The sequence below is a fragment of the Staurois parvus genome, unplaced genomic scaffold (assembly GCF_062004578.1).
Source record: "Staurois parvus isolate SC_StPar_1 unplaced genomic scaffold, SC_StPar_1.0 ptg000131l, whole genome shotgun sequence".
NCBI lineage: Eukaryota > Metazoa > Chordata > Amphibia > Anura > Ranidae > Staurois > Staurois parvus.
Window position 1 is genome coordinate 8622011 of NW_028317927.1, and position 22196 is coordinate 8644206.

Sequence of the window (22196 nt, forward strand, 5' to 3'; positions counted from 1 at the left end):
TGTATGTATGAATGTAAGTTAGGGACCTTAGATTGTACGATCCTTGAGGGTTAGGGACAGGGGCGGACTGACAACTCATGGGGCCCCCGGGCAATAGGGGATCATGGGGCCCCTGTGTCCTTGCCCAAACTCAAATAAGCCTATGAAAAAGGTACCAGGGGCATCTCATGGGGCCCCCTACTGACCCGGGCCCTCGGGCAGCGCCCGCGTTTCCAAATGGTCAGTCCGCCCCTGGTTAGGGACTGATGTGAATGTATAATATATACACATGGAAAGCGTTGCATACATTGATGGCGCTATATATGTACCTGTAATAAATAAAATAAATAAATTGCATTACCATGTTCAAGCTTATGTGAAATTATAGTGAATGGTTGTACATAGACTTTAAATTGTAAATGTGTACCATAAGCAGCATGGGGCCAGTGATATAATTCTATGTATATAAAAGCATTAAACAAGCTTGAAAATAGGTAAAAAAAAATGGCAGGCCTTCTATCTTTCAAGTCAGGTCTTATTCTGCAAATTGCAAGATCAGTCCTGCTCCTTCAAGCTCTTTGATTCATTTTTTTTTAGGAGCATTCCAGTCAAACTGGGACTTCTGAGTTTTATATAATAAAAGGACATATTTCAAGGACTGGAAACTGCATTTATTTTTTTACATACTCCCCTATTACATTTATACACTTATCCCAGCACTTAACGTATGCCTGGAAAGCTTCAGCATAGAAAGATTTGTCAGTACGCCTGATCCATCCTAGGACAGCCTGCTTCACTTCGTCATCAGTTCTGAAAATCTGACCTCCGAGGAACTGTTTTAAGGGTCCAATTTCATGATAGGTTATGCGTCGATTATCCAGGATCAGGCGTTCCAGGTGCTGAATGTTCACAGGAATGACTGCTGTGGAATAGGAACCACCATGGCCAGGATCGGCACTAATGGACATAGGGCTATCATTAAAATGTTTACACCTTTCAAATGTCTTACTGAGGCTGAGCATCTCATCACCATACTGTACTTGAAGTCTTCTGTAGATATCTGTGGGTTTTTTCACCTCTGTTCACAAAAAACGTCATCACCACACGCTGTTCCATGCACGCACTAACACTGTTGTCTGCCATCTTGATTATTGGTCTCTGGACTGTCCTGTGTGCCGCCTATCAGTAATAGAACACACTTGCCACTTACTACTATATATACACTAGCATCCCTTTTTATACCTGTAAAATCAAAAGTCCTGGTTTGACTTGAACGCACCTTTGTATATACTAGAGCAACAAACCACTCTCTGTGTTTGTTTCTCCTAGCATCATTTTATGTGCTAGGGGCTCCACACAACCATAGTGATTTTTTTGTATTTTTTTTTTAGTTTGTGTATGGAACCTAGAGGCACCGTTTATCTTTATTGGAGGGTTTTCTGTTTACATGTAATACAGCATCATGTGAAAAACATACCCCATCATAGAACTGATTATTTAGGTTTTTCAAGTGCACAGTATGATACCTTTTACCCAAGAAGTTCCCCAAGCCATTAAATAATGGTCAGGTTTAAAAAAAATAACTTACTGCTTACAGTCTGTACAGTGCCCATTGCCCATTACTCCCTCTAAATATAGAGTTGTCTTGGAAACATTGGGGTTAATTTACTAAAACTGGAGAGTGCAAAATCTGGTGTAGCTGTGCATGGCAGCCAATCAGCTTCTAACTTCAGCTTGTTCAATTAAGCTTTGACAAAAAAAAAAATGGAAGCTGAATGGTTTCTGTGCAGAGCTGCACCTGATTTTGCACTCTCCAATTTTTGTAAATCAATCCCATTGTGTAACTGGATGAAAATTTATAGGAAGCAAAATTTGGAAGGAGGTGTGAAGTATGACCAGCAGGCAAGCAGTCTTTCCAAATGCACAACAATGCTCACATGGCTATACAATTTAAGATGATAATTGTATGAACTAATAAAGAAGGCTTCTAAGGGCTCGTTCACACTAGGCTGTTTTGCCAACGCTTGCCAAACGTCCCTATAGCGTTTGGTAAGCGTTGGTCTGGTGTTTGCAGAGCGTTTTTAACGCTCGGCAAACGCTCCGCAAACGCCGCATGCGCGGTTTAGCGGCGGTTGCTAGGCGTTTGCCGAGCGTTAATAACGCCCCACAAATGCCTATAATGCATTTGAGTGGTGTTACTGCTCCGCAAACACCCCGCAACCGTGTCACAACCGCACCGCAAACGCCGGCCGGGCGTTTGCGGAGCGGCACCATAGACGAGAATAGGAGGCTTCAAAGCCTCCTGACTCGACCAGAGGCGTCCGTTTTGCCGCGACGCAACGCGACGCAAACGCTCCTGTTAGAACAGCACCATGTGCTGTAATGTGCAGAATTGGCAGAGGCGTTTGGGAAGCGGTAAAAACGCTTCCCAAACGCCTCTCTGCCGCCTGCACACAAGGCTAGTGTGAACGTAGCCTTAAGCTGGCCATTTATGGATTGAAATATGGCCAGTTCAGCAGGGAAAAGCCACATTCCGATCCATGTGTTGTTGTTTCTGCTCAAAAGAAGTCAATCTAATTACTGACTTTTCTTGAATGGACTTGTTGGAAATGTTTTCTCGATCAGCAGCTGCAGCCATTGGACTGCAGCTGCTGATCAGTGTATTCTGACAGCGGAGAGTCCCCGATGTCATAATACAATGTCTCAGCAGGTAGGATTTCTCTATTCACGTCAGTGGTGTGGAGGGAAGAATCCAAAATGATTCATCTATGGCTAGTTATAAGCCTTCTGCACATGGGACAAAAATTGGTCCATGTGTACAGCTGTCTGTGCACATTGGTTGAAAATGGACTGATGTGTATAGCTGTCTTTTCTACAGAAGCTAGACTCATGATTGACTTCTGTCAAACGGGCATGCTGGAAAACCAGCAATTGACCCACATCTGATCAGTGCTGGCAGCTAGTGGCTGCGAGCGCTGATTAGTGTGTCCGGGGGGGGGGGGGGGTAATGGGGGAAATCCTCCTGCCACAACACAAGGGCACAGTGGGGGGGAGATTGCACCAACATCGTTTGTATTAGTATGGTGATTTCTTAGTTTATTTTCATTCAGCTTGCAGGGTTGAATGAAGAAAAACTTCTAGTGTGTACCAGGCTGTAGACTCAACAAACCGAGGTGTTCCTACTCCCTGCTAACTTGAACTGAACCATGTCATTCAGGCTGATATCTCTGTGTAGCTGAATGAGACACTGGGGGTTGGTTTACTAAGGCAAGTAAGCTGTTTACCTTGCAAGGTAATTCCCCCCAAAATCAGTGAATTAGGTGAAACTCTGCTGACTTCTTTATCCAAACAGTTGCTTTATCTCATTGTTTATGTCCTTGGCATTTATATATTATTTTAATGTAAAGAAAAAAAGGCAATGTATATTTACAGTGTAATTAGCTTTTCATATATCTAAGCTGATAATATATTGTACATCAGTCTATGTACACATGTGTTGATATATATATTATTAAAACAGAGCTCAAGGCTGCTATAAAAGACAAATTCATGCAGCTTTCTGCATATTTTTTTAATACAGGAAGTGTGAGAACCTGAATTTTACTTGTTATCAGCCTCCTGTTATCTCCTGTACATTAGAGCTCAGACTGGGATAGGGACAAAAAGAACAAGGTGCAGTCCGCTGTGCAGCTGTGCTCATGTGCTAACAGGGAGCACACTGATAGGAGGAAAGAGCTGAATGACTGAGATATTGGGCTCCATTCACAAAGTGGCAATTCACAAAAAACCTCTACTAAAATAAGGCATGCGATATTTCATTGAAATATGCTGTATTTATCTCATGGAACCATGGGATGGATACAGTGGAGAAAAATTAGAACCCCTGTCAGTTTTAATTGCTAACAAAGAGGTAAAATGGTTTAACCGCTTCAACGCCGCCGTATAGCAGATACACTGCTACATGGCGGCACCTGTGCACAAAATCACGTATATATATATGTGATTTTGTATTTCTGAGAAGGGGGCATGCACCCTACCTGCACTGCCATTCACGGCCACGGATGTCAATCACTGGATCTCGACCGGCAATTACCCGCCAGCACCCGGTGATTACCAACAATCACACTGCTTGGAATGGCTGTGTTTACAATAAAGCACCCCCCCCCCCCCGCCACCTAGTAAAACACTCCCAGCACATATTTAACCCTTTGATCACCCCTCACATTAACCCCTTGCTGCCCAGTGCCATTACTACAGTTTCAGTACTTTTTTTTAGCACTGATCATTGTATTGGTGTCATTGGGGATGTCAGTTAATTTCACCCAGTGTCAGAATGTCTTTCGCAGTCCCACTAAAAGTCGCTGATCACTGCAATTACTAGTAGGGGGAGAAAAAAATCCCAGTATCTATACCGCCATTTGTAAACACTATAACTTTCACGTACACCAATTAATTTACACATACTGGGATTTTTTTTAGCAAAGACATATAGCAGAATACATTTTGGCCTAAATTTATGCCGAAATGTGATTTTTTTACTGAACATGTTTAACCACCTCCCGCCCACCATATAGTCCAAAGACGGGTGCAAGGTGGTTCTCTCATTCTGATAGGACGTCATATGACGTCCTGTTATTCTCACCGCGCATGCTCGGACACAGGGGATCACCGATCACAGAACGAGCCGAAGATGTAGGCTCGGTCATGTGATCAGCTGTGTCCAATCATAGATGATCATATGTAAACAGGGAAATGTCGGTTATCAACATTTCTCACCTCTCGAGCTGTCACACTGACAGCTCGTGCGCAGAGGAGAGCCGGTAATCGGCTTTCTGCAGAGGGGACATGTACACTGATCATCAGGGCACTGATGATCAGTGTGGCCCCAGAAGTGGCACCTGTCAGAGTCCATCAGTGCCAGCTAAACAGTGCCACGTGCCAGTGCCCATCACTGCCACAATGCCACCTATCAGTGCATACCAGTGCACATCAATGCCACAAATCAGTGCCCATCTGAGCTGCCCTTCAGTGTCACCCATCAGTGCCAGTCAGTGCCACCTATCAATGCCAATCAGTGCCACCTATCAGTGCTGCCAATCAGTGCCACCTAACAGCCAGTCAGTGCCAAATCTAACTCACTAAGTCAATGCAGTCCCTGCGAATATGTATTAATACAAAAGCAAAAAGGTGACTAGAATACCTGTCAAAGGGAAGCTGCTTTTACAGGACACACATGGTGTATCAAAAACACAATTAAGTTAAATTAAGTAAATACAAAATATAAATGTCAAATATTGAATGAAAATAGTATAGAAAATCACACACATATACAGTATATTTATATATAAATGCCCTTCTTCCACCAATAAAAAAAAATACAATGATGTCTTTTTTTATTGGTGGAAGTAGGTCATTTATATATGTGTGTAATTTTTTATTCTATTTTCATTCAATACTTGACATTTATAAAGATATTTTGCATTTACTTAAAGTATAACTAAAGGAATTTTTTTCAGTTGTGGATAGTGTGGAGAGGTATTAGAACACCTATTAGGTTTTTACTGCTGTCTGTTCCCATCAAGGAGATCAACCTCTCTATTTGCCTTGTTTACCATTATCATTGAAAGTGAAATGAAAAGAAAATCCCAAATTTTGGATTGTCACCAGAAAGGTAATAGAGAGGAGATCTTCCAATGGGGACACAGATGGCAAAAAAAAACCCAAAAAAAAAAAACACTGACAGGGGTTCAACCCTTCATTACTCTATCCAAAATGAAAAAAAAAAGCTGTTCCTTTAATTTAACTTTAAACCAGCCTTTCTCAACCTTTTCAAAACAGGAACCCTCAAAATAATAGTCTCAGGAAACCCCTGCTAAAAATTACTCTATCTACAACCCATTATACATAAGTGCAGGGGTAGGCAACTTTTCAGAGATCTACCTGGACAACATGGAGGAAAGAAAAGATCCCTGGGGAGGGGGGGCTTTAAAAAAAATAACTATCACTCCCTCAATAACAACACAGCACAGTGTCCTGTGCCTCCCAATATGATTTCCATATTTAGGTTTCCATGCATTACTGTAGAGTGAGCTGATCCAAAAAGACAAAAGCAACTCAAAATTGGCTATTATGTATTTGCATTTCTTAAATATCACACATCTGGACCACTACTCAATTACTGCATGCTTTTAACTATTTATTGCCTTCTGTTAATTGAGTTTGTCACCTTTTCATGCGGTATTTACTGAGCGTCTAGGGTAAATACCGCAATCTGCTTCTGTGAATGGAGCCCATTAGCCCATATATCTGCTGTTTCTCATTACACTCTCCAGTCACAGGCTGGGGGAGAGACAAGATCTGTAAGTGTTACCTAACTACAGCAAATTAAAATCAGGTATTTTACTCTGCCAGATAAAGTTGTTCTGTGTGGCAGAACTGTGTAACTATCAGCACTGGATGGACGGATATAGAAATCCTTTGGCAGATAATACATGGCAGAACTGTGTAACTATCAGCACTGGATGGACAGATATAGAAATCCTTTGGCAGATAATACATGGCAGAACAGTGTAACTATCAGCACTGGATGGACAGATATAGAAATCCTTTGGCAGATAATACATGGCAGAACAGTGTAACTATCAGCACTGGATGGACAGATATAGAAATCCTTTGGCTGATAATACATGGCAGAACAGTGTAACTATCAGCACTGGATGGACAGATATAGAAATCCTTTGGCAGATAATACATGGTAGAAAAGTGTAACTATCAGCACTGGATGGACAGATATAGAAATCCTTTGGCTGATAATACATGGCAGAACAGTGTAACTATCAGCACTGGATGGACAGATATAGAAATCCTTTGGCAGATAATACATGGTAGAACAGTGTAACTATCAGCACTGGATGGACAGATATATAAATCCTTTGGCAGATAATACATGGCAGAACTGTGTAACTATCAGCACTGGATGGACAGATATAGAAATCCTTTGACAGATAATACATGGTAGAACAGTGTAACTATCAGCACTGGATGGACAGATATATAAATCCTTTGGCAGATAATACATGGCAGAACTGTGTAACTACCAGCACTGGATGGGCAGATATAGAAATCCTTTGGCAGATAATACATCTCTCATATGTGTTTCATTGTAGCTAGTTTTCTGGAGTTCATCTTTAATGTTACAGTACTAAGCTTTTTTTTCACATAGCTCTTGACTTTTCCTGTAAATTAGGATGACGACTGCTGTTCAGCAGGGAATGACACTCCAGCAATGGGGGTTCTCGGGGGGGGGGGGGGACGACGACTGCTAATTCCCTATTATTTAATTCATTCTAGGAAAAAGCCCACCACTGGTTTCCTTGAATTTCTGCTGATTACCATTTCACTTGTAAAGTCACAGAGGGAAAGCTCATTCTCTGCTGCATCTGTACTTGTTATGGAATCTGCTTCTTCTGGGATAATGGTCCAATTTTCTCCGACTGGAGGGGCATTAGAAAGCTGGTAAGAAATGGTTTTCATCGGCTTTCCAACTGTTAATTAATGGGAGAAAAATGTCTATTAAAATTAGTGTCAGAATATGAAATAGCCCACAATATAGACTTTTCTCTGAAAAAAAACAGGTATATCTGCCTTGTAATCTTGTAGCTAAGAGAGTTGATTTGTCAACCAGACAGAGCCAGGCACCTATCCAGTGTAATTACACCTAACTCTAATTTCCCAAAAGATTTATTGACAGTCTTGTGTGCATTTTGTACCCCTGTACCTGTATGCCTGGACAGGCAACTGTGATAGAAACGCCTATACCAGATATATCATTACCATATACTCACTTTTTCTTTTAAGTGGTTAGAAGAATATTTTATGTTAGTACAGTGCTATAGTTAACAATCCCCTAGTAAATCTTATCTCATTGCTCCTCATTCTGCAATTCTTATTTCTATGCCTTTCTTGATAAATCTCCCCATAGAGTAGTTATCTCGTATATTACATCATACAATTACTAAGTATGATTACGTGTCATAAATTACAAATATACAAGCCATCGATACTATACTGTACATATTGTTTCTTTATCTGATGCAAGTATAGTTTTACTTAAAAAAATGGCTGTTACTGTGGAAGTTTGTATAATGGAGTCGGCTGCCTGCTCACCTAGAAAAAATGGTGTCGGAGATGAAACTTTATTTTTTATTTATTTTGTATTTCTGTACTTGATACTTGCAATAAAGGATTGGAATTTTTCTTAATAAGTTTCCCCTTCTTTTGCTGAAATGTTTAGACAGTACAAGCCTCTTGGGTATAATATACCGCTGTTTCCCTAGGGTGCTTTCCTAAGGGTTGTTTCATGTTCTATATTTTTTCGTATCTAAACAGATAAATTCACATTGTATGTATAAACATTTATAAATCTTTCGTCATAAAATATTGCAACCAGACATTAGTTTTGGCAACAATGGCCATCAGTACAAATAGAGAGACTGAATCTCCCTAGAAGGGACACAAAGAGCAATAAAAAAAACCCACAGAGGTTCTAACCTCTCACCACTCTATCCAAAAACAAATAGGAAAATGTTTTGACTTCAGATTCACTTTAAGGGCTAGTTCACACTACATGCATTTCAGGGTGCTTTTTTTCTGTATTCAAACCGCACAGAAAGTAGGTTATACGGTTTTCAATGTCATAGCCCACATCAGTGCTTGCAGTTCCAGTGCATTTCGGATACAGAAAAAAAGTAGAACAGGCTGCATTTTTCCTGCACAGAACTGTACTGGAACGCGGTAAAACGCATCAAAAATACACGAGAACGCACTGGAACACAACAAAACGCACCAAAAACACACTGGAGCACCCATGTCCCTATTTAAATTGAAGAAAAAGACAGGGTGAAATTTGAACTGGAATGCATCAAAAACACACCAGAATGCGTTAAAAACACATCAAAAACGCTTTAAAAAGGCACATGCAGAAATGCATCTGGAGCGCACTGGACTGCGTTTCTATAGTGTGAACCGGCCCTAAAGGATAAGTTCACCTTTCATAACATGTTACACCCATATTCAGGGTGTAACATGTTATGAACAGACTGGCCCCCACTCCCCCCCCCCCTCTCCCTCGCATTGACAGCTAGCAGGGGATCTTCTCCTCCCGCTAGCTGTCAAAATAAAAAAAAAAAAAACGGGCACGCAGGCTTCCTCTCTCCCTGTCACGTCACTCATTCACAGTCCTCTGTGAACGAGAAACTACAAGTCCCCACAGCTTTAGCGGCTGTCGGCTTGTAGTTATCAATGACCTACCACGGTGCTGTGGAGCACCGTGGTAGTTTATTGAGTCTTCATTGATTCTTCCTGTCATCTTACATCCCGTATGGGTAAGCAGATATACTAACGGGTCTGCAGGAGACCTGCACGGCACCTGCAAAGTGCACAGTCTATTTGCCTTTAGTGAATCAACCTCAATGCTGCCACCATTCTAAGAAAAGAGGTGCAAGTTCCAAAGCGAACAAGGATGGCAATAAAATGCTGACAGAGGTTCTAATTCCCCCCCCCACCCCCACCCCCCCATACTATTTTATTGCTGTTGTGTCCCTGTCCATTTTGGCTGGAGTTACACTGTAAACCATTAATTTTTTCTCATGAACACATATAAGGAAGCAATCTATGAGCTGGCCACACAAAATAAATATTACATACAGTGCTGAATTACAATCACACAGGTAAGCACACAATGTACACTGCAGTAATTAGATCATGCTAGCCTATGAAGTCACTGACAGCCTAGTAAATGCAATAAATGACTGTAGAAAAGTAACTGTAAACAGACTATTCTTCTTGTAATACTATGGTAATCCTGTGGATAAAGCTTTTTTATAGACTGAAATGAAGTGAACATGTAAAACTGGCTATAGCTGGGCATACGCAGTTTCTGCTCAGGTTATGGATTACAACCTGGCTAATTTTAGTCATGCAGAGTGAGTCATACTGCAGTGTAAACAATATATTCAGCTGGAAAGGAGCTTCACTAGCTTTATTTATTGGAAGTGTTTGTTTTTCCAACAAGATTAGAGCCAGAAAAAAACAGAAGAGATAGATAGATAGATAGATAGATAGATAGATAGATAGATAGATAGATAGATAGATGATAGATAGAAACAGAGACAGATAAATAAATACCTCTAAAAGCAGCATTTGCTATCATTTCTGAACCAAAAAATGTCTCCAGAAAGGCTGGAAATAAATGCATTGATTCATAACAAAACTCTATGATTGCAGAGAGTGTAAAAAAACATTATGATAATATCAGACATTTTCATATACTGTATGTGTATCTATCTTTGCTTTAAACATGAAGATTGTTTTGCATTCGAATGAATACGAATATATTTAGATTTAGATGCATGGCGCATAAGAGAGCTAACTAAATTCTCAGAGATATGGACAGAATAAGGCACTTACATTCAGTCAAAGTGGTTGGCTCAGTCACCACTGATTCAAAGACTTTTGCCATGTGCCTTTCTCTAAGCCTGAGAAAAAAATTATATTTATTAAAATTATGTGTTCATTTTGTGGAATGACTTACACTGCACACATTACAAGGCTGCCGGTCTAATTAACTAAAGATCATCAACAGAGTGTATAGGTTCAAGTAAAAAATGTAATTGAAAAATAACAATACAAAAACTAACAATAAATTCCCATTTTAAATTGCCTGCTCTGAATGTCAACTAATACATACTGTAAATACTGTTGGTGTAAAACTTCAATATATTAAAAGGCAAAATTTTGCAGATACAATGCTGTTGCTGTTGTTTCATGTGTGTTTATCTCATGTATGTTTATCACATAAATCATTTTGTACTCCAGACAAAACAAAAACACATTATTTAAAATTTTCACGAGCAACAAACCATGTGCAAAGGGTAGCAAAATTCAACAAAATGAATTCTAAATGGATACTATGGGTTATTGTACTTTGCACATAGTGCTTAGCTCCTTCCACCATTTATTACAAAATTGCATAAATTCAATTTGATGTGCTATGTAAACAGCTAACAACATTCAAGACCAAACTGGAAACAAAGCATTTGCCAGAAGTGCGGGCTTGCCTAGTATTCTTTGAACAGCTCATATCAGCTGCATAGTTTCAAGCACTACTTTACACTACTTACAGACAAACAGACTGGGCAAAAATACACACACACACACAGTCTGGGCAAACACACACATAGTAGGGATAGACAGACAGTTCAGGAAACATGTCTTACATCCATATGCAGGTAATTCTGTGTTGCCAACTATCCATAAAATTATAAACAGTTTGAAGAAACTGGATTTTTGTACTCACTGTAAAATCCTTTTTTCTGAGTTCATTGAAGGACACAACTTAACTTCTCACAGATGAGTTCGATGCTGCCACCTTCAGGAGCAGGACACTAGGTGCAACTTAAAACCAGAAGCATGCCTTAGGGGTGGCCCTTTTGTGGTGGCCAAACCCATCATCTGCAATACAGAAATCAACAGCCAGCAGTACCAGGACAATAACACTGATACAATCAAAACAAGACTGGGCAGATGCTGTGTCCTTCAATGAACCCAGAGAAAAGAATTTTATGGTGAGTACAAAGACCCATTTTTCTCCATTGTGAAAAATTGTTACAATAATGGAAACCCAAAATCTCGCACAGTACAGCACTGAAACTAGAAATGCAAGTGTCATTTTAAAATAAATCACAAGCTAAGAAATAATTACTCAAAGAATAAAGCCAAAAACATACCTTGAAATATTGGAGAAGATTTACTAAAACTGGTGCACACAGAATCTGGTGCAGCTGTGCATAGTAACCAATCAGCGTCTAGGTTTTATTGTTAGTGTCCAAAGCAATGTATTATGTGAGACAATATACTGTTTCCAGCTTCTAATGTCCACTCAAAGTGTCAATGAAAACAATGCCAAAAAAAAAAAAATCCACTGTGCTCCTTCACAGCACTCCAAGAATTACACCCGTCAGATGTGTTTGCCGATCTTGCTACAAAATAGGCAAACACAGCTTGTGAAAACTCAGCCCAGATGGAAAATCCACTTGACCAGTGCCTGGAATGATCCACCCTGAACAGATGCCTCTCAGTGGCTTTACACAGTCCCAGAAAACACAATGCAAGCCATAAGGAAACATTATCACAGTGTGATAATAATTAAAAACTCTTTATTCAAAATAAGATAGCATACTCACAAAATAAAAGAAACTGAAGGCAGAACAATTGGTAACAAAGCACCACACTTGTGCATTCTGTTAGCACTATAGCTGAGTTGCCGATATCTGCCCCATCAGGTTTCCCACTCCCAATTGCTCAGCAAGCTGCAGTGAACTCACCATCCAGATCAAAGGAAAGTTTTAGAATCTGCCCCCAATTTTCTCTGTTGTTCATTGAAGGACACAGCTTAACTTCTCATGGATGGGACGTCCCAAAGCAGTGCCGGTGAGCCCACAGCAAAACAACAGAAAACAGGAACCCCATGTGGATCTCAAGCTGCCACCAGCAAGACTTCCCAGCCATCTGGCATCCACAGATGCAGCTATATCAACCTTAGAAAACGTGGCAGACGTGGGAACTGACAAACAAGTAGCTACCTTGCAAATATGAACAACAGAATCGGAGTGATAAAAAGCTCCAGACACGCTAAGCGCCCTGGTAGAATGTGCAGTAATAGGAAACTGAGCCTCATGGCCTGCAAGAGCATAGGCTTCGATCACCGTTCTATAAATCCATCTGAAAAAGACAAGGCAGTCCAACCTTCTGTAGGACCCTCCGGAACAAACGATGAACACAACATCAAGCTTCCAAAGAGATGCAGTGTCCAAGAGATATACTCTAATAGCCTTAACCACATCCAGGCAGTGTAGAGCAGCTTCTTTCAGATGAGAGGGATGTGGACACCAGGAAGGCAAGACTAATTGCTTGTCAAGGTGAGAAGCCGACACCACAGGATGAGGCTGGGGGGAGGGGGTCTTTACTGTACAGTAGAAATACCTGCCTCCCCAGCTACCGATGAGCTCCAAGGGGCCTCTACCAGACATGCTGGGCCTTGTAGTTTACCCCTAGCCACTGCTGAACTTCAGCCTGTCTTCAGTAGCCTACAGCGTGCCCTCTGAAACCTACAGCCCCCCTGAGCCTGCCCACAGTGCCCAACAGCCTGCACGCATGGAATGAAGATGTAAGAAGGGAGTGCAACTGGAGACCTTAAGATAAAGGAAGAGTGAGAAGGACACTAATATAAGAGGAAACTCTGCAGACTCTGGTATAAAGGGGAACTCTGATTTAAGGGGTTCTCTTGTCACCAGAGATGTAAGGAGGTTCTAGGAAACCCTGGTTGTAAGGAGGGAATGCTGGGAACTTATATTTAGGTTTCGTCATATCAGGACGTCATCAGGAGGAATTTCTTTGTGCTGGGATTTAAAGTGCCATCCACATGTTTTTTATGTAAGTACAATTTTAAGTGTTTTTTACCTAATAAATACGGTGTTACACTATGGAAGTTTCCCTTTGATGTTTTTACGGTGGTGAAGGAGTACTGTGGATGTTCTGGAGGAGTTTTGTTGCAAACAATTGGTCTAGAAGTGTTTCCACTATGGAGTCTGTCATCAGTGTATAGAGGTATCAAGGCCACACAGACGGTGTAAGGGACCACCCAGCGGTACCACTAGCACTCCACTAAATAGGCGTTTCCAGAGCACGGAGTCTAAGTCCCAGAGTGCTTGTTCACCAGGGCCCCTGATGGTGGGGATGGACTTGAAGCCCCCCGAGACCAGGTCGTGACTACTGGGCAAACCCGTTAGTGGTAGTGGTATTCGCCGAGGGCTCCTGCGGGGAAGAGCCTGATATGAGGAGGTCAGGAGACCCCACTGGGAGGGATGGACGGATGGATGGCTGAGCAGGTGCGAGGTCAGACAAGCCGGGTCGGTAACAGGGAGGACGGTACGGTACAAGGCAGCGGGCAGAGAATAGTCGGGTCACACGCCAGGTCAGCAACAGCAGGTCAGATCCAATAGGGGGCATTCAAGAGAGAGGTCAGGCGAAGCAAGGGTCAGGGCAGGAGAAATACAGCAAGGTCAAAGCACAATCCGGGTCAGCAACTTACAATTCACAGGTTCGCAGATACAGGATACAGGTAAGACCAGAAGGCACTGAATGACAGCTCAGGGCCATTTAAATATCCCGCCCTGCGCTGCCATTGGTGCCCAGCGGGCGGCCGCGGCTTCTACTGCGCATGCGCGAACTCGAACGCCGCGGCCGGCCCGGACCTAATGCTCGAGTCCCTGCACAGGGCGGCACACTGCGCCTGCGCCGGGATCCCTGACATTGCCCCCCCCCCCTACGGGCAACCTCCGGATGCCCACCCGATCTCTCCACCACGAGTGATCGCGAAAGAACCTCCGGACAAGTCTAGGTGCATGGACATTATGGGCTGGTTCCCAAGAATTGTCCTCAGGGCCATAGCCCTTCCATTTGATTAGGAATTGGGTCTGGCCCTCCCTCCTTCGGCACTTCAAGATTGATTCCACCTCAAATTCTTCTTCCCCTTCTACGGCCTGCGGAGGTCTAGATTCTCGTTCAAGGTATCTGGGACCACTGGCTTCAGCAGGGACACATGGAAGACTGGGTGGATTTTGAGTGTGTCAGGGAGGACAAGTTCGTAGGCCACCTCGTTGACCATCCGCTTAACGCAAAAGGGTCCTATAAATTTAGGGCCTAATTTCTTTGAGGGGCAAAGCATCTTTAAGTTGGAAGTAGACAACCAAACCTTCTCACCGGGTCGCAACACCAGATCTCCCCTTCGTCTCTTGTTAAATGCCCTCTTGTAGTCATCTTGGGCCCGAATTAGGGCTTCCTGTAGCTTCTTGTTGTTCGAGGAGAAGAACGTCAATGTATCCTGTGTTGCTGGAATTGGGCATTCAGGGACCAAGTCCGGGAGGAAGGTAGGGTGAAACCCATAATTGGAAAAGAACGGGGACTGCCCTGTTGCAGAATGGCACGTGTTGTTGTACGCGAATTCCGCCAAGGGTAGAAGTGGTATCCAATCATCCTGGGCAAAAGATGTATAGCAGCGCAGGTACTGCTCCAGAGTCTGGTTGGTTCTCTCGGTCTGTCCGTTGGACTGAGGGTGGAATGCAGAAGAGAGGGACAGTTGGATGTTCAGAGCTTTACACAGAGCCCTCCAAAATCTTGAGGTAAACTGAACCCCTCGGTCAGAGACGATGTCTTCAGGGACCCCGTGCAGTCTTAGAATCTCTCGAATGAATACTCGCGCAGTTTCGGCTGCCGACGGAGTCTTCCTTAATAGTATAAAGTGGGCCATCTTAGATAAACGGTCCACGACCACAAGAATTGCTGTGTGGTCTCGTGAAGGTGGGAGCTCGACTATGAAATCCATTGAAATTTTCTGCCAAGGCCGTTCGGGAATCGGTAAAGGCCGCAGAAGACCCCAAGCCTTGCACCTTGATGGTTTGTTCCTCTGGCAGGTGATGCAGGAGTTAACGTAGTGTTTGCAGTCTTTTGCCATGTCAGGCCACCAGAAGGAGCGTCGGAGGAGCTCTAAGGTCTTGGCCGACCCAAAGTGCCCTGCCATCGGGTGGTCATGGCAATGGCCCAAGACCAGAGTTCGGATTTCCTATTGCACCACAATCCGATCTTCCTTCCACAGGAGTCCCCCCTTGTTCTGGAGGGGCACCCCGGCTGGGATGGATATGGCCGTGGACGCCTCCATTATCTTGGAACGAAGGTCCGTCTGGAGCGCCAAGAAGTTTCCCGAAGACAGGATAGTGTCGGGCGTTGGACCTCCTTGGCGTCCTCGTACATGCGTGACAACGCATCTGGCTTCATATTCTTTGATCCCGGCCTGTATGTAATGTGGAAATTGAATCTTGAGAAGAACAGTGCCCATCTTGCCTGTCGTGGGCGTAAGCGTTTGGCGGTCCTCAGGTACTCCAGATTCTTATGATCCGTAAATATCAAGATGGGGTGTGAGGCACCTTCCAGCAGGTACCTCCATTCCTCTAACGCTGTCTTAATCGCCAGAAGTTCACGATCGCCGATATCGTAGTTCCTTTCTGCCGGGGTGAGTTTCCATGAGAAGAATGCCACAGGGTGGAGCAATTCCCTGGTGCCCTTTCGCTGGGATAGGATGGAACCTACCGCATTCTCTGACGCATCTACCTCCAAGATGTAGGGTAAGGCGGCATCGGGGTGACCCAGGATGGGTGCCGAAGTGAATAGCTTCTTCAAAGCTTCAAAAGCTTCCTGCGCCTCTGGCGTCCACCTGAATCGAGTTCCAAGCTTGGTTAGCTGAGTAATGGGGGAGACCAGACCCGAGAAGTTCTTGATGAACTTGCGGTAAAAGTTTGCGAACCCGACAAACCGTTGGACGCCCTTCCTGTCTGTGGGTTCAGGCCAATCCAGTATTGCAGAGACTTTCTGAGGGTCCATCGCGCCCCCCGCGGTGGAGATAATCAGACCCAGAAAAGTAATACTAGACTGTTCAAAGCAACATTTGTCAGCTTTGGCGTATAAGCCGTGCTGCCGCAACCGCCCTAATACCTTTGCTACGTGAACCCTGTGCTCCCCCAGAGAAGGTGAAAAAATCTAAATATCGTCTAAGTAGACTATAACAAAGACATCCAGGAAATCCCTAAAAATGTCGTTCACAAAGTGTTGGAAGGTGGCCGGTGCATTGCACAGACCGAACGGCATGACCAGATATTCGAAGTGGCCGAAGTGGGTGCGGAATGCCGTTTTCCACTCGTCCCCCTCCCTTATGCGAACCAGGTTGTATGCTCCCCTTAAGTCCAGTTTTGTGAACACCACTGCCGCCTTTAAACTCTGAAATAAGTCTGGTACCAACGGCAGGGGGTAACGGTTTTTGATTGTAACTCTATTCAATTCCCGGTAATCAATACACGGTCTCAAGGTCTTGTCCTTTTTTTCTACAAAGGAAATCCCTGCCCCTGCCAGAGAGGTAGAGGGGCGGATGAATCCCTTCTGCAGGCTGTCCTCAATGTATTCCCTCAGGGCCCCCAATTCGAGCTCCGAAAGGGGGAAGATCCACCCGAAAGGGATCTCTGAGCCAGGTAACAGGTCGATAGGACAGTCATACGGGCGGTGGGGGGGTAGAGTATCTGCTCCCCGTTTACTGAATACATCAAGGAATTCATGGTAGGCTGCAGGAATGACCTGCCTTAAGTCGGCATCCCCCTCTGAGCACACAAGGACATGGGGAACCCCCGGGCCCGAAGTGCGGCAGTGTTCCCGACAGTATGAGAAAGGGAACGAGACTACCCTGGTTTCCCAGTCAATCTGGGGGTTATGAGCCCGTAACCACGGAAGCCCCAGAATGACTGGAAAAAGGGGTGATGCGATGGCATCCAAGCGGAGGAGTTCCTGGTGTTGGCTGGCAATGGTGGTAGCAATGGAAGGGGTCTCCTGGTTAACCACCCCTGATCTTATCCGGGACCCATCGGCCAGAAATATGTTGAACCCCTTTTCTTTTGGTTGGAGGGGAATACCCTGCTGGTGAGCAAAATTAATATCTACAAAACAGCTGCATGCCCCCGAGTCAATTATGGCTGTCACTTCCACGGACCTTTCTGGCAGCTGAAAGGAGAGGGGTACAACTAAGTATTGGGAAGAATGAACATCGCCAACAGATAAGGAAGAAGAGGTGCACTTACTCAGTTTCTGCGGGCAGGATCGTACCATGTGACCAGCTTCACCACAGTAGAGGCATAGGTTCTGGGAGCGTCTGCGCTGGCGTTCCTCTGGAGATAGCTTAGGTCGCGCCAGGCCTAGCTGCATGGGTTCAGGAGTATCCTCCGGTGGTGGGTTCAGGAACTGTGGCCTAGTGGATTGGCTGTGACCCTGGAAAGACCCCCAGGTACCTCCTCGACCCTGACCGGACCTCTCAAACCTGCGTTCCCGCAGTCTTCGGTCAATCTTGATGGTTAGTGCAATTAAGTCTTCTAGCGCCTCAGGCATTTCTACCCGGGCGAGCTCGTCTTTCAGGGCCTCTGACAGGCCCATATGGAACTGGTGCACAAGGGCAAACTCGTTCCAGCGTGTGTCCCCCATCCAACGCCTAAAATCAGAGGCGTACTCCTCCGCCGCCCGTCGGCCCTGCCGGAGTGTGTACAAGGTTGCTTCGGCCGAAGCTGCCCGCTGTGGGTCATCATATAAGATGGCCATTGCGTCAAAAAAAACGTTAACTGAGCCTAGGTGGGGGTCATTGTTCCCTCTCAGTCGGTGGGCCCAGTCTTGGGGTTCACCCTGCAGGAGGGAGATGACAAACCCCACCTTTACTGATTCCGTCAAAAAGGTACGAGGTTGCAACTCAAAATAGAGAAGGCAGGATTCACGGAACGACCTGAAGCGTGTGCGGTCCCCGTGAAAACGCTCCGGTAGGGGTACCCGGGGTTCGGCCATAGGAAGTGATGCGGGGGCCCCTGAAGCAGGCTCAGGGGCCGCTACGGGCGGAGGTGCAGGGGTCGGGGCCTGTGGTGCAGGGGCAGATATCGTGCCGGCCTGGAACCGATTTTCAATCTGTAAACACCTGTCCTGTAATACGTTTACAGCTTGCGTCAAGGAAGCCAGGTGCCTACAAACTTCCTCCAGCGGGGAGGGTCCTCCTCGAGGCTCCGTCATGGCCTTCTGGTACTGTAAGGGACCACCCAGCGGTACCACTAGCACTCCACTAAATAGGCGTTTCCAGAGCACGGAGTCTAAGTCCCTGGGTGCTTGTTCACCAGGGCCCCTGATGGTGGGGATGGACTTGGAGCCCCCCGAGACCAGGTCGTGACTACTGGGCAAACCCGTTAGTGGTAGTGGTATTCGCCGAGGGCTCCTGCGGGGAAGAGCCTGATATGAGGAGGTCAGGAGACCCCACTGGGAGGGATGGACGGATGGATGGATGGATGGATGGCTGAGCAGGTGCGAGGTCAGACAAGCCGGGTCGGTAACAGGGAGGACGGTACGGTACAAGGCAGCGGGCAGAGAATAGTCGGGTCACACGCCAGGTCAGCAACAGCAGGTCAGATCCAATAGGGGGCATTCAAGAGAGAGGTCAGGCGAAGCAAGGGTCAGGGCAGGAGAAATACAGCAAGGTCAAAGCACAATCCGGGTCAGCAACTTACAATTCACAGGTTCGCAGATACAGGATACAGGTAAGACCAGAAGGCACTGAATGACAGCTCAGGGCCATTTAAATATCCCGCCCTGCGCTGCCATTGGTGCCCAGCGGGCGGCCGCGGCTTCTACTGCGCATGCGCGAACTCGAACGCCGCGGCCGGCCCGGACCTAATGCTCGAGTCCCTGCACAGGGCGGCACACTGCGCCTGCGCCGGGACCATCGCAGCGGGGATCGAGGGGATCCCTGACAGACGGCCAACTTTCCTGCAGGAGAGCGCTGCAACATCTTATGCGATATTTGACCTACCATTCCAGGTGGTCAGTTATCTGTGGTGAGTGGGGCTCTGGAGGGGGAGCACTAATTGGAACACTTCACAGAGACTATTGCTATGGATAAGAAGATTTAGTATTCACACGGATGCGGATGGGGTTTTCTTTGGGATTTTTTTGGAACTTTTATATATTTGCACAATTATTGGGACTTTAATATATTTATATATTATTTTATACAATTTCACTGTATACGCATTTTGATGGCATTGTATATGTGCTATTTTTAGCACTATTGTCGTTTACACACGTTAAATTTTTATATTGGTTTATTTATGATTTAGTCACTGGGGAGGAGGGATATAATTGTTAGCCCACAGGGCATTATAGTATATGCACATTTGTAGGGATCCTTTATGTAGTAGGGAGTTCATTTAATTATTTATTTATTTAAAGTATTTTTTGGTAGAGGCAGCGTAGCAATTTTTATGTTAATAATAAACATATACTTACCTGCTCTGTGCTATAGATTTGCACAGAGCAGCCCTGATCCTCCTGTTCTGGAGTCTCCCACGAGCTCTCCTGGCTCCTCTCCCCTGCCGTGCGCACCCATGCCAAACTGGCTCTGTGTGTCCATAGACAGACACAGTCTGGCTTGGCACCACCCCTTACTTTCTCCTCACAGGCTGTGATTGACAACAGAAGGAGCCAATGGCTCCCACAGCTGCCTCGATGTCCAATGAGGAGGGAGAGAGAGGAGACAGGGCACAGTGATGTGTCAAGTTCGGGCTCAGGTAAGTATTTGGGGAGGGGGATCCTGTTCAGAGAATGTTTTTTACCTTAATGCAAAGAATGCAATATGATTAAAAAAAACTTCTACCTTTACAACAACTTTTACAACTATACTCACCTTCACTCCAGCGCTGCACTGTCTCGGAGCCCTCTGCCAGCTGCTGTCATCTTCGACTTGGCGGCTTCCAGGAACTGATCTTCAGCTACTTTAATTGGCTGAGCTAAGGTGAGGTCATTCCTGCACATGCATGGGAGTTCAGTTAGCTCGACATAGCCAACATTGTGCATTGAGCTGGCATATGCAGCTCAGTGTAGAGTGGTGGACATGCAGGTAAGACTCTTTAATGCGGAAAAGACATAGTGGGGTTGATTTACTAAAACTGATGCAGCTGTGCATGGTAGCCAATCAGCTTCTACATCCAGCTTGTTCAACTAAATTTTAAAACCTAGAAGTTGATTGGTTTCTATGCAGAACTGCTCCAGATTTTGTACTTTCTAGTTTTAGTAAATCAACCCCAGTATGTCTCTTCTGTATTAAAAGTCCTTCCTGTTCACCAACTTTTTTGTTTAGAACTTACAATGGTAAGTCTTTTTTGGTCCCAGTGCTAATGAGCACAAGATATAGATATATACAGAGGGTGCTTTCAACCCACTAAAACGTTATATAACGTTATATAACGTTATATAACTAAAAAGCCCTTCCCTCCTCCTACCACTTCATCCCCCACAGCCGCTTCCTCCGGTGCCTCTACCCCCTCCCTCCTAGATTGTAAGCTCGAAAGAGTAGGGCCCTCTAACCCCTTGTGTACTGTTTGATGTTACTGTTCTGTTTCATGTATTGTCCCCCCCCATTGTACAGCGCTGAGCAAACCCTTTGGCGCTATATAAACACGATAAATAAATAAAATAAAATAAATAAATATACATAAGTTTTAGAGGGTGGACAAGACCAAAAGGTAAAGATATTGATCTATGCACATAAATAAATGTTTCCCCAAAAGCAACACAATAAATACACAAAATACAATCGGGTTACAGCACACAGAACATAAATAATTGCTCAGATTAAAGAATAATTAAGCAACTTCAGGCATCCCTGCTCTTTTACTCATATATAAAACTGTGTAAAATTCTGTTAGGGCAGCATATTGTGCTTGAAAGTGTTAATGCGAGCTGCATTTTTCAGGAAATATTTTACAAATATAATGTCAATAGGAAATATCCCAGGCCATCTCTTTATTTATATCTTTCACTAAAGACATGACAGTATTTCCTTATACACAATTTTTCTTTGACAATCAATCAAAATTCTGAAAATTAAAAATAACACATGGGGAAGTGACAGGAACTTTGGGAAAGTATTACCTAAGTGCAGTTTTTTCCTTTGCTTTTTGTCTCTCAGTCTCATTTCCATAAGGCCCATGAGGGGACACTGAAATTCTCTCAATTTCTTTGTTCTGCATAAGACAGTTTTGTTGTTTGAAAAGACACTGGATCATGTCCCTAAACTGTCTGCAGCAAAAGACCTTAAAAAAAAATAGATACAATTACATACATTTACAAAAAAAGCATGCTAAAAATTACTTATTTTGTGTCAAAGTTATAACTCGTCATATAATAACAGATCTATCCACTAAACCTTTTACACTTTTGCACGTTTTATACATGCATTTCTTTGGTCATTCATTGTGCAAAGTAAGGGAGTGAGTGAATCAGTTGCATTCTACTGATTGATCATCACTAGTGGTAGTGGGCTTTAGAACATTTCCTTCCCTTCCCAATGTTTGACAATGTTACATGCTGCTAACAGCAAATCAAAATAGGCCACTTTTCCAAACGTTTGTGGACACCTGACCATCATGCCCATAAGGAATATATTTTTAAAATCTATTCTTCAGATTTTTTTTAACATATATAAAGGTAATTTTAACATATATTATTACATATATTTGGAATGCATTCCAAAAATG

The 22196-nt window shown here is 44.2% G+C and overlaps 1 protein-coding gene across 1 annotated transcript in view; it reads right to left on the reverse strand.

Annotated features, from left to right (window-relative positions):
- The window catches only part of ERICH6 (glutamate rich 6), a 103236-nt gene that overhangs the window by 40235 nt on the left and 40805 nt on the right, over positions 1-22196 (reverse strand). The window contains exons 8-10 of the mRNA XM_089672594.1: positions 21592-21752; positions 10447-10514; positions 7372-7523 (exon numbers count right to left, since the gene is read on the reverse strand). Coding sequence (XP_089528720.1) covers positions 7372-7523; positions 10447-10514; positions 21592-21752 — 381 coding nt within the window. The remainder of the gene's footprint in view (positions 1-7371; positions 7524-10446; positions 10515-21591; positions 21753-22196) is intronic.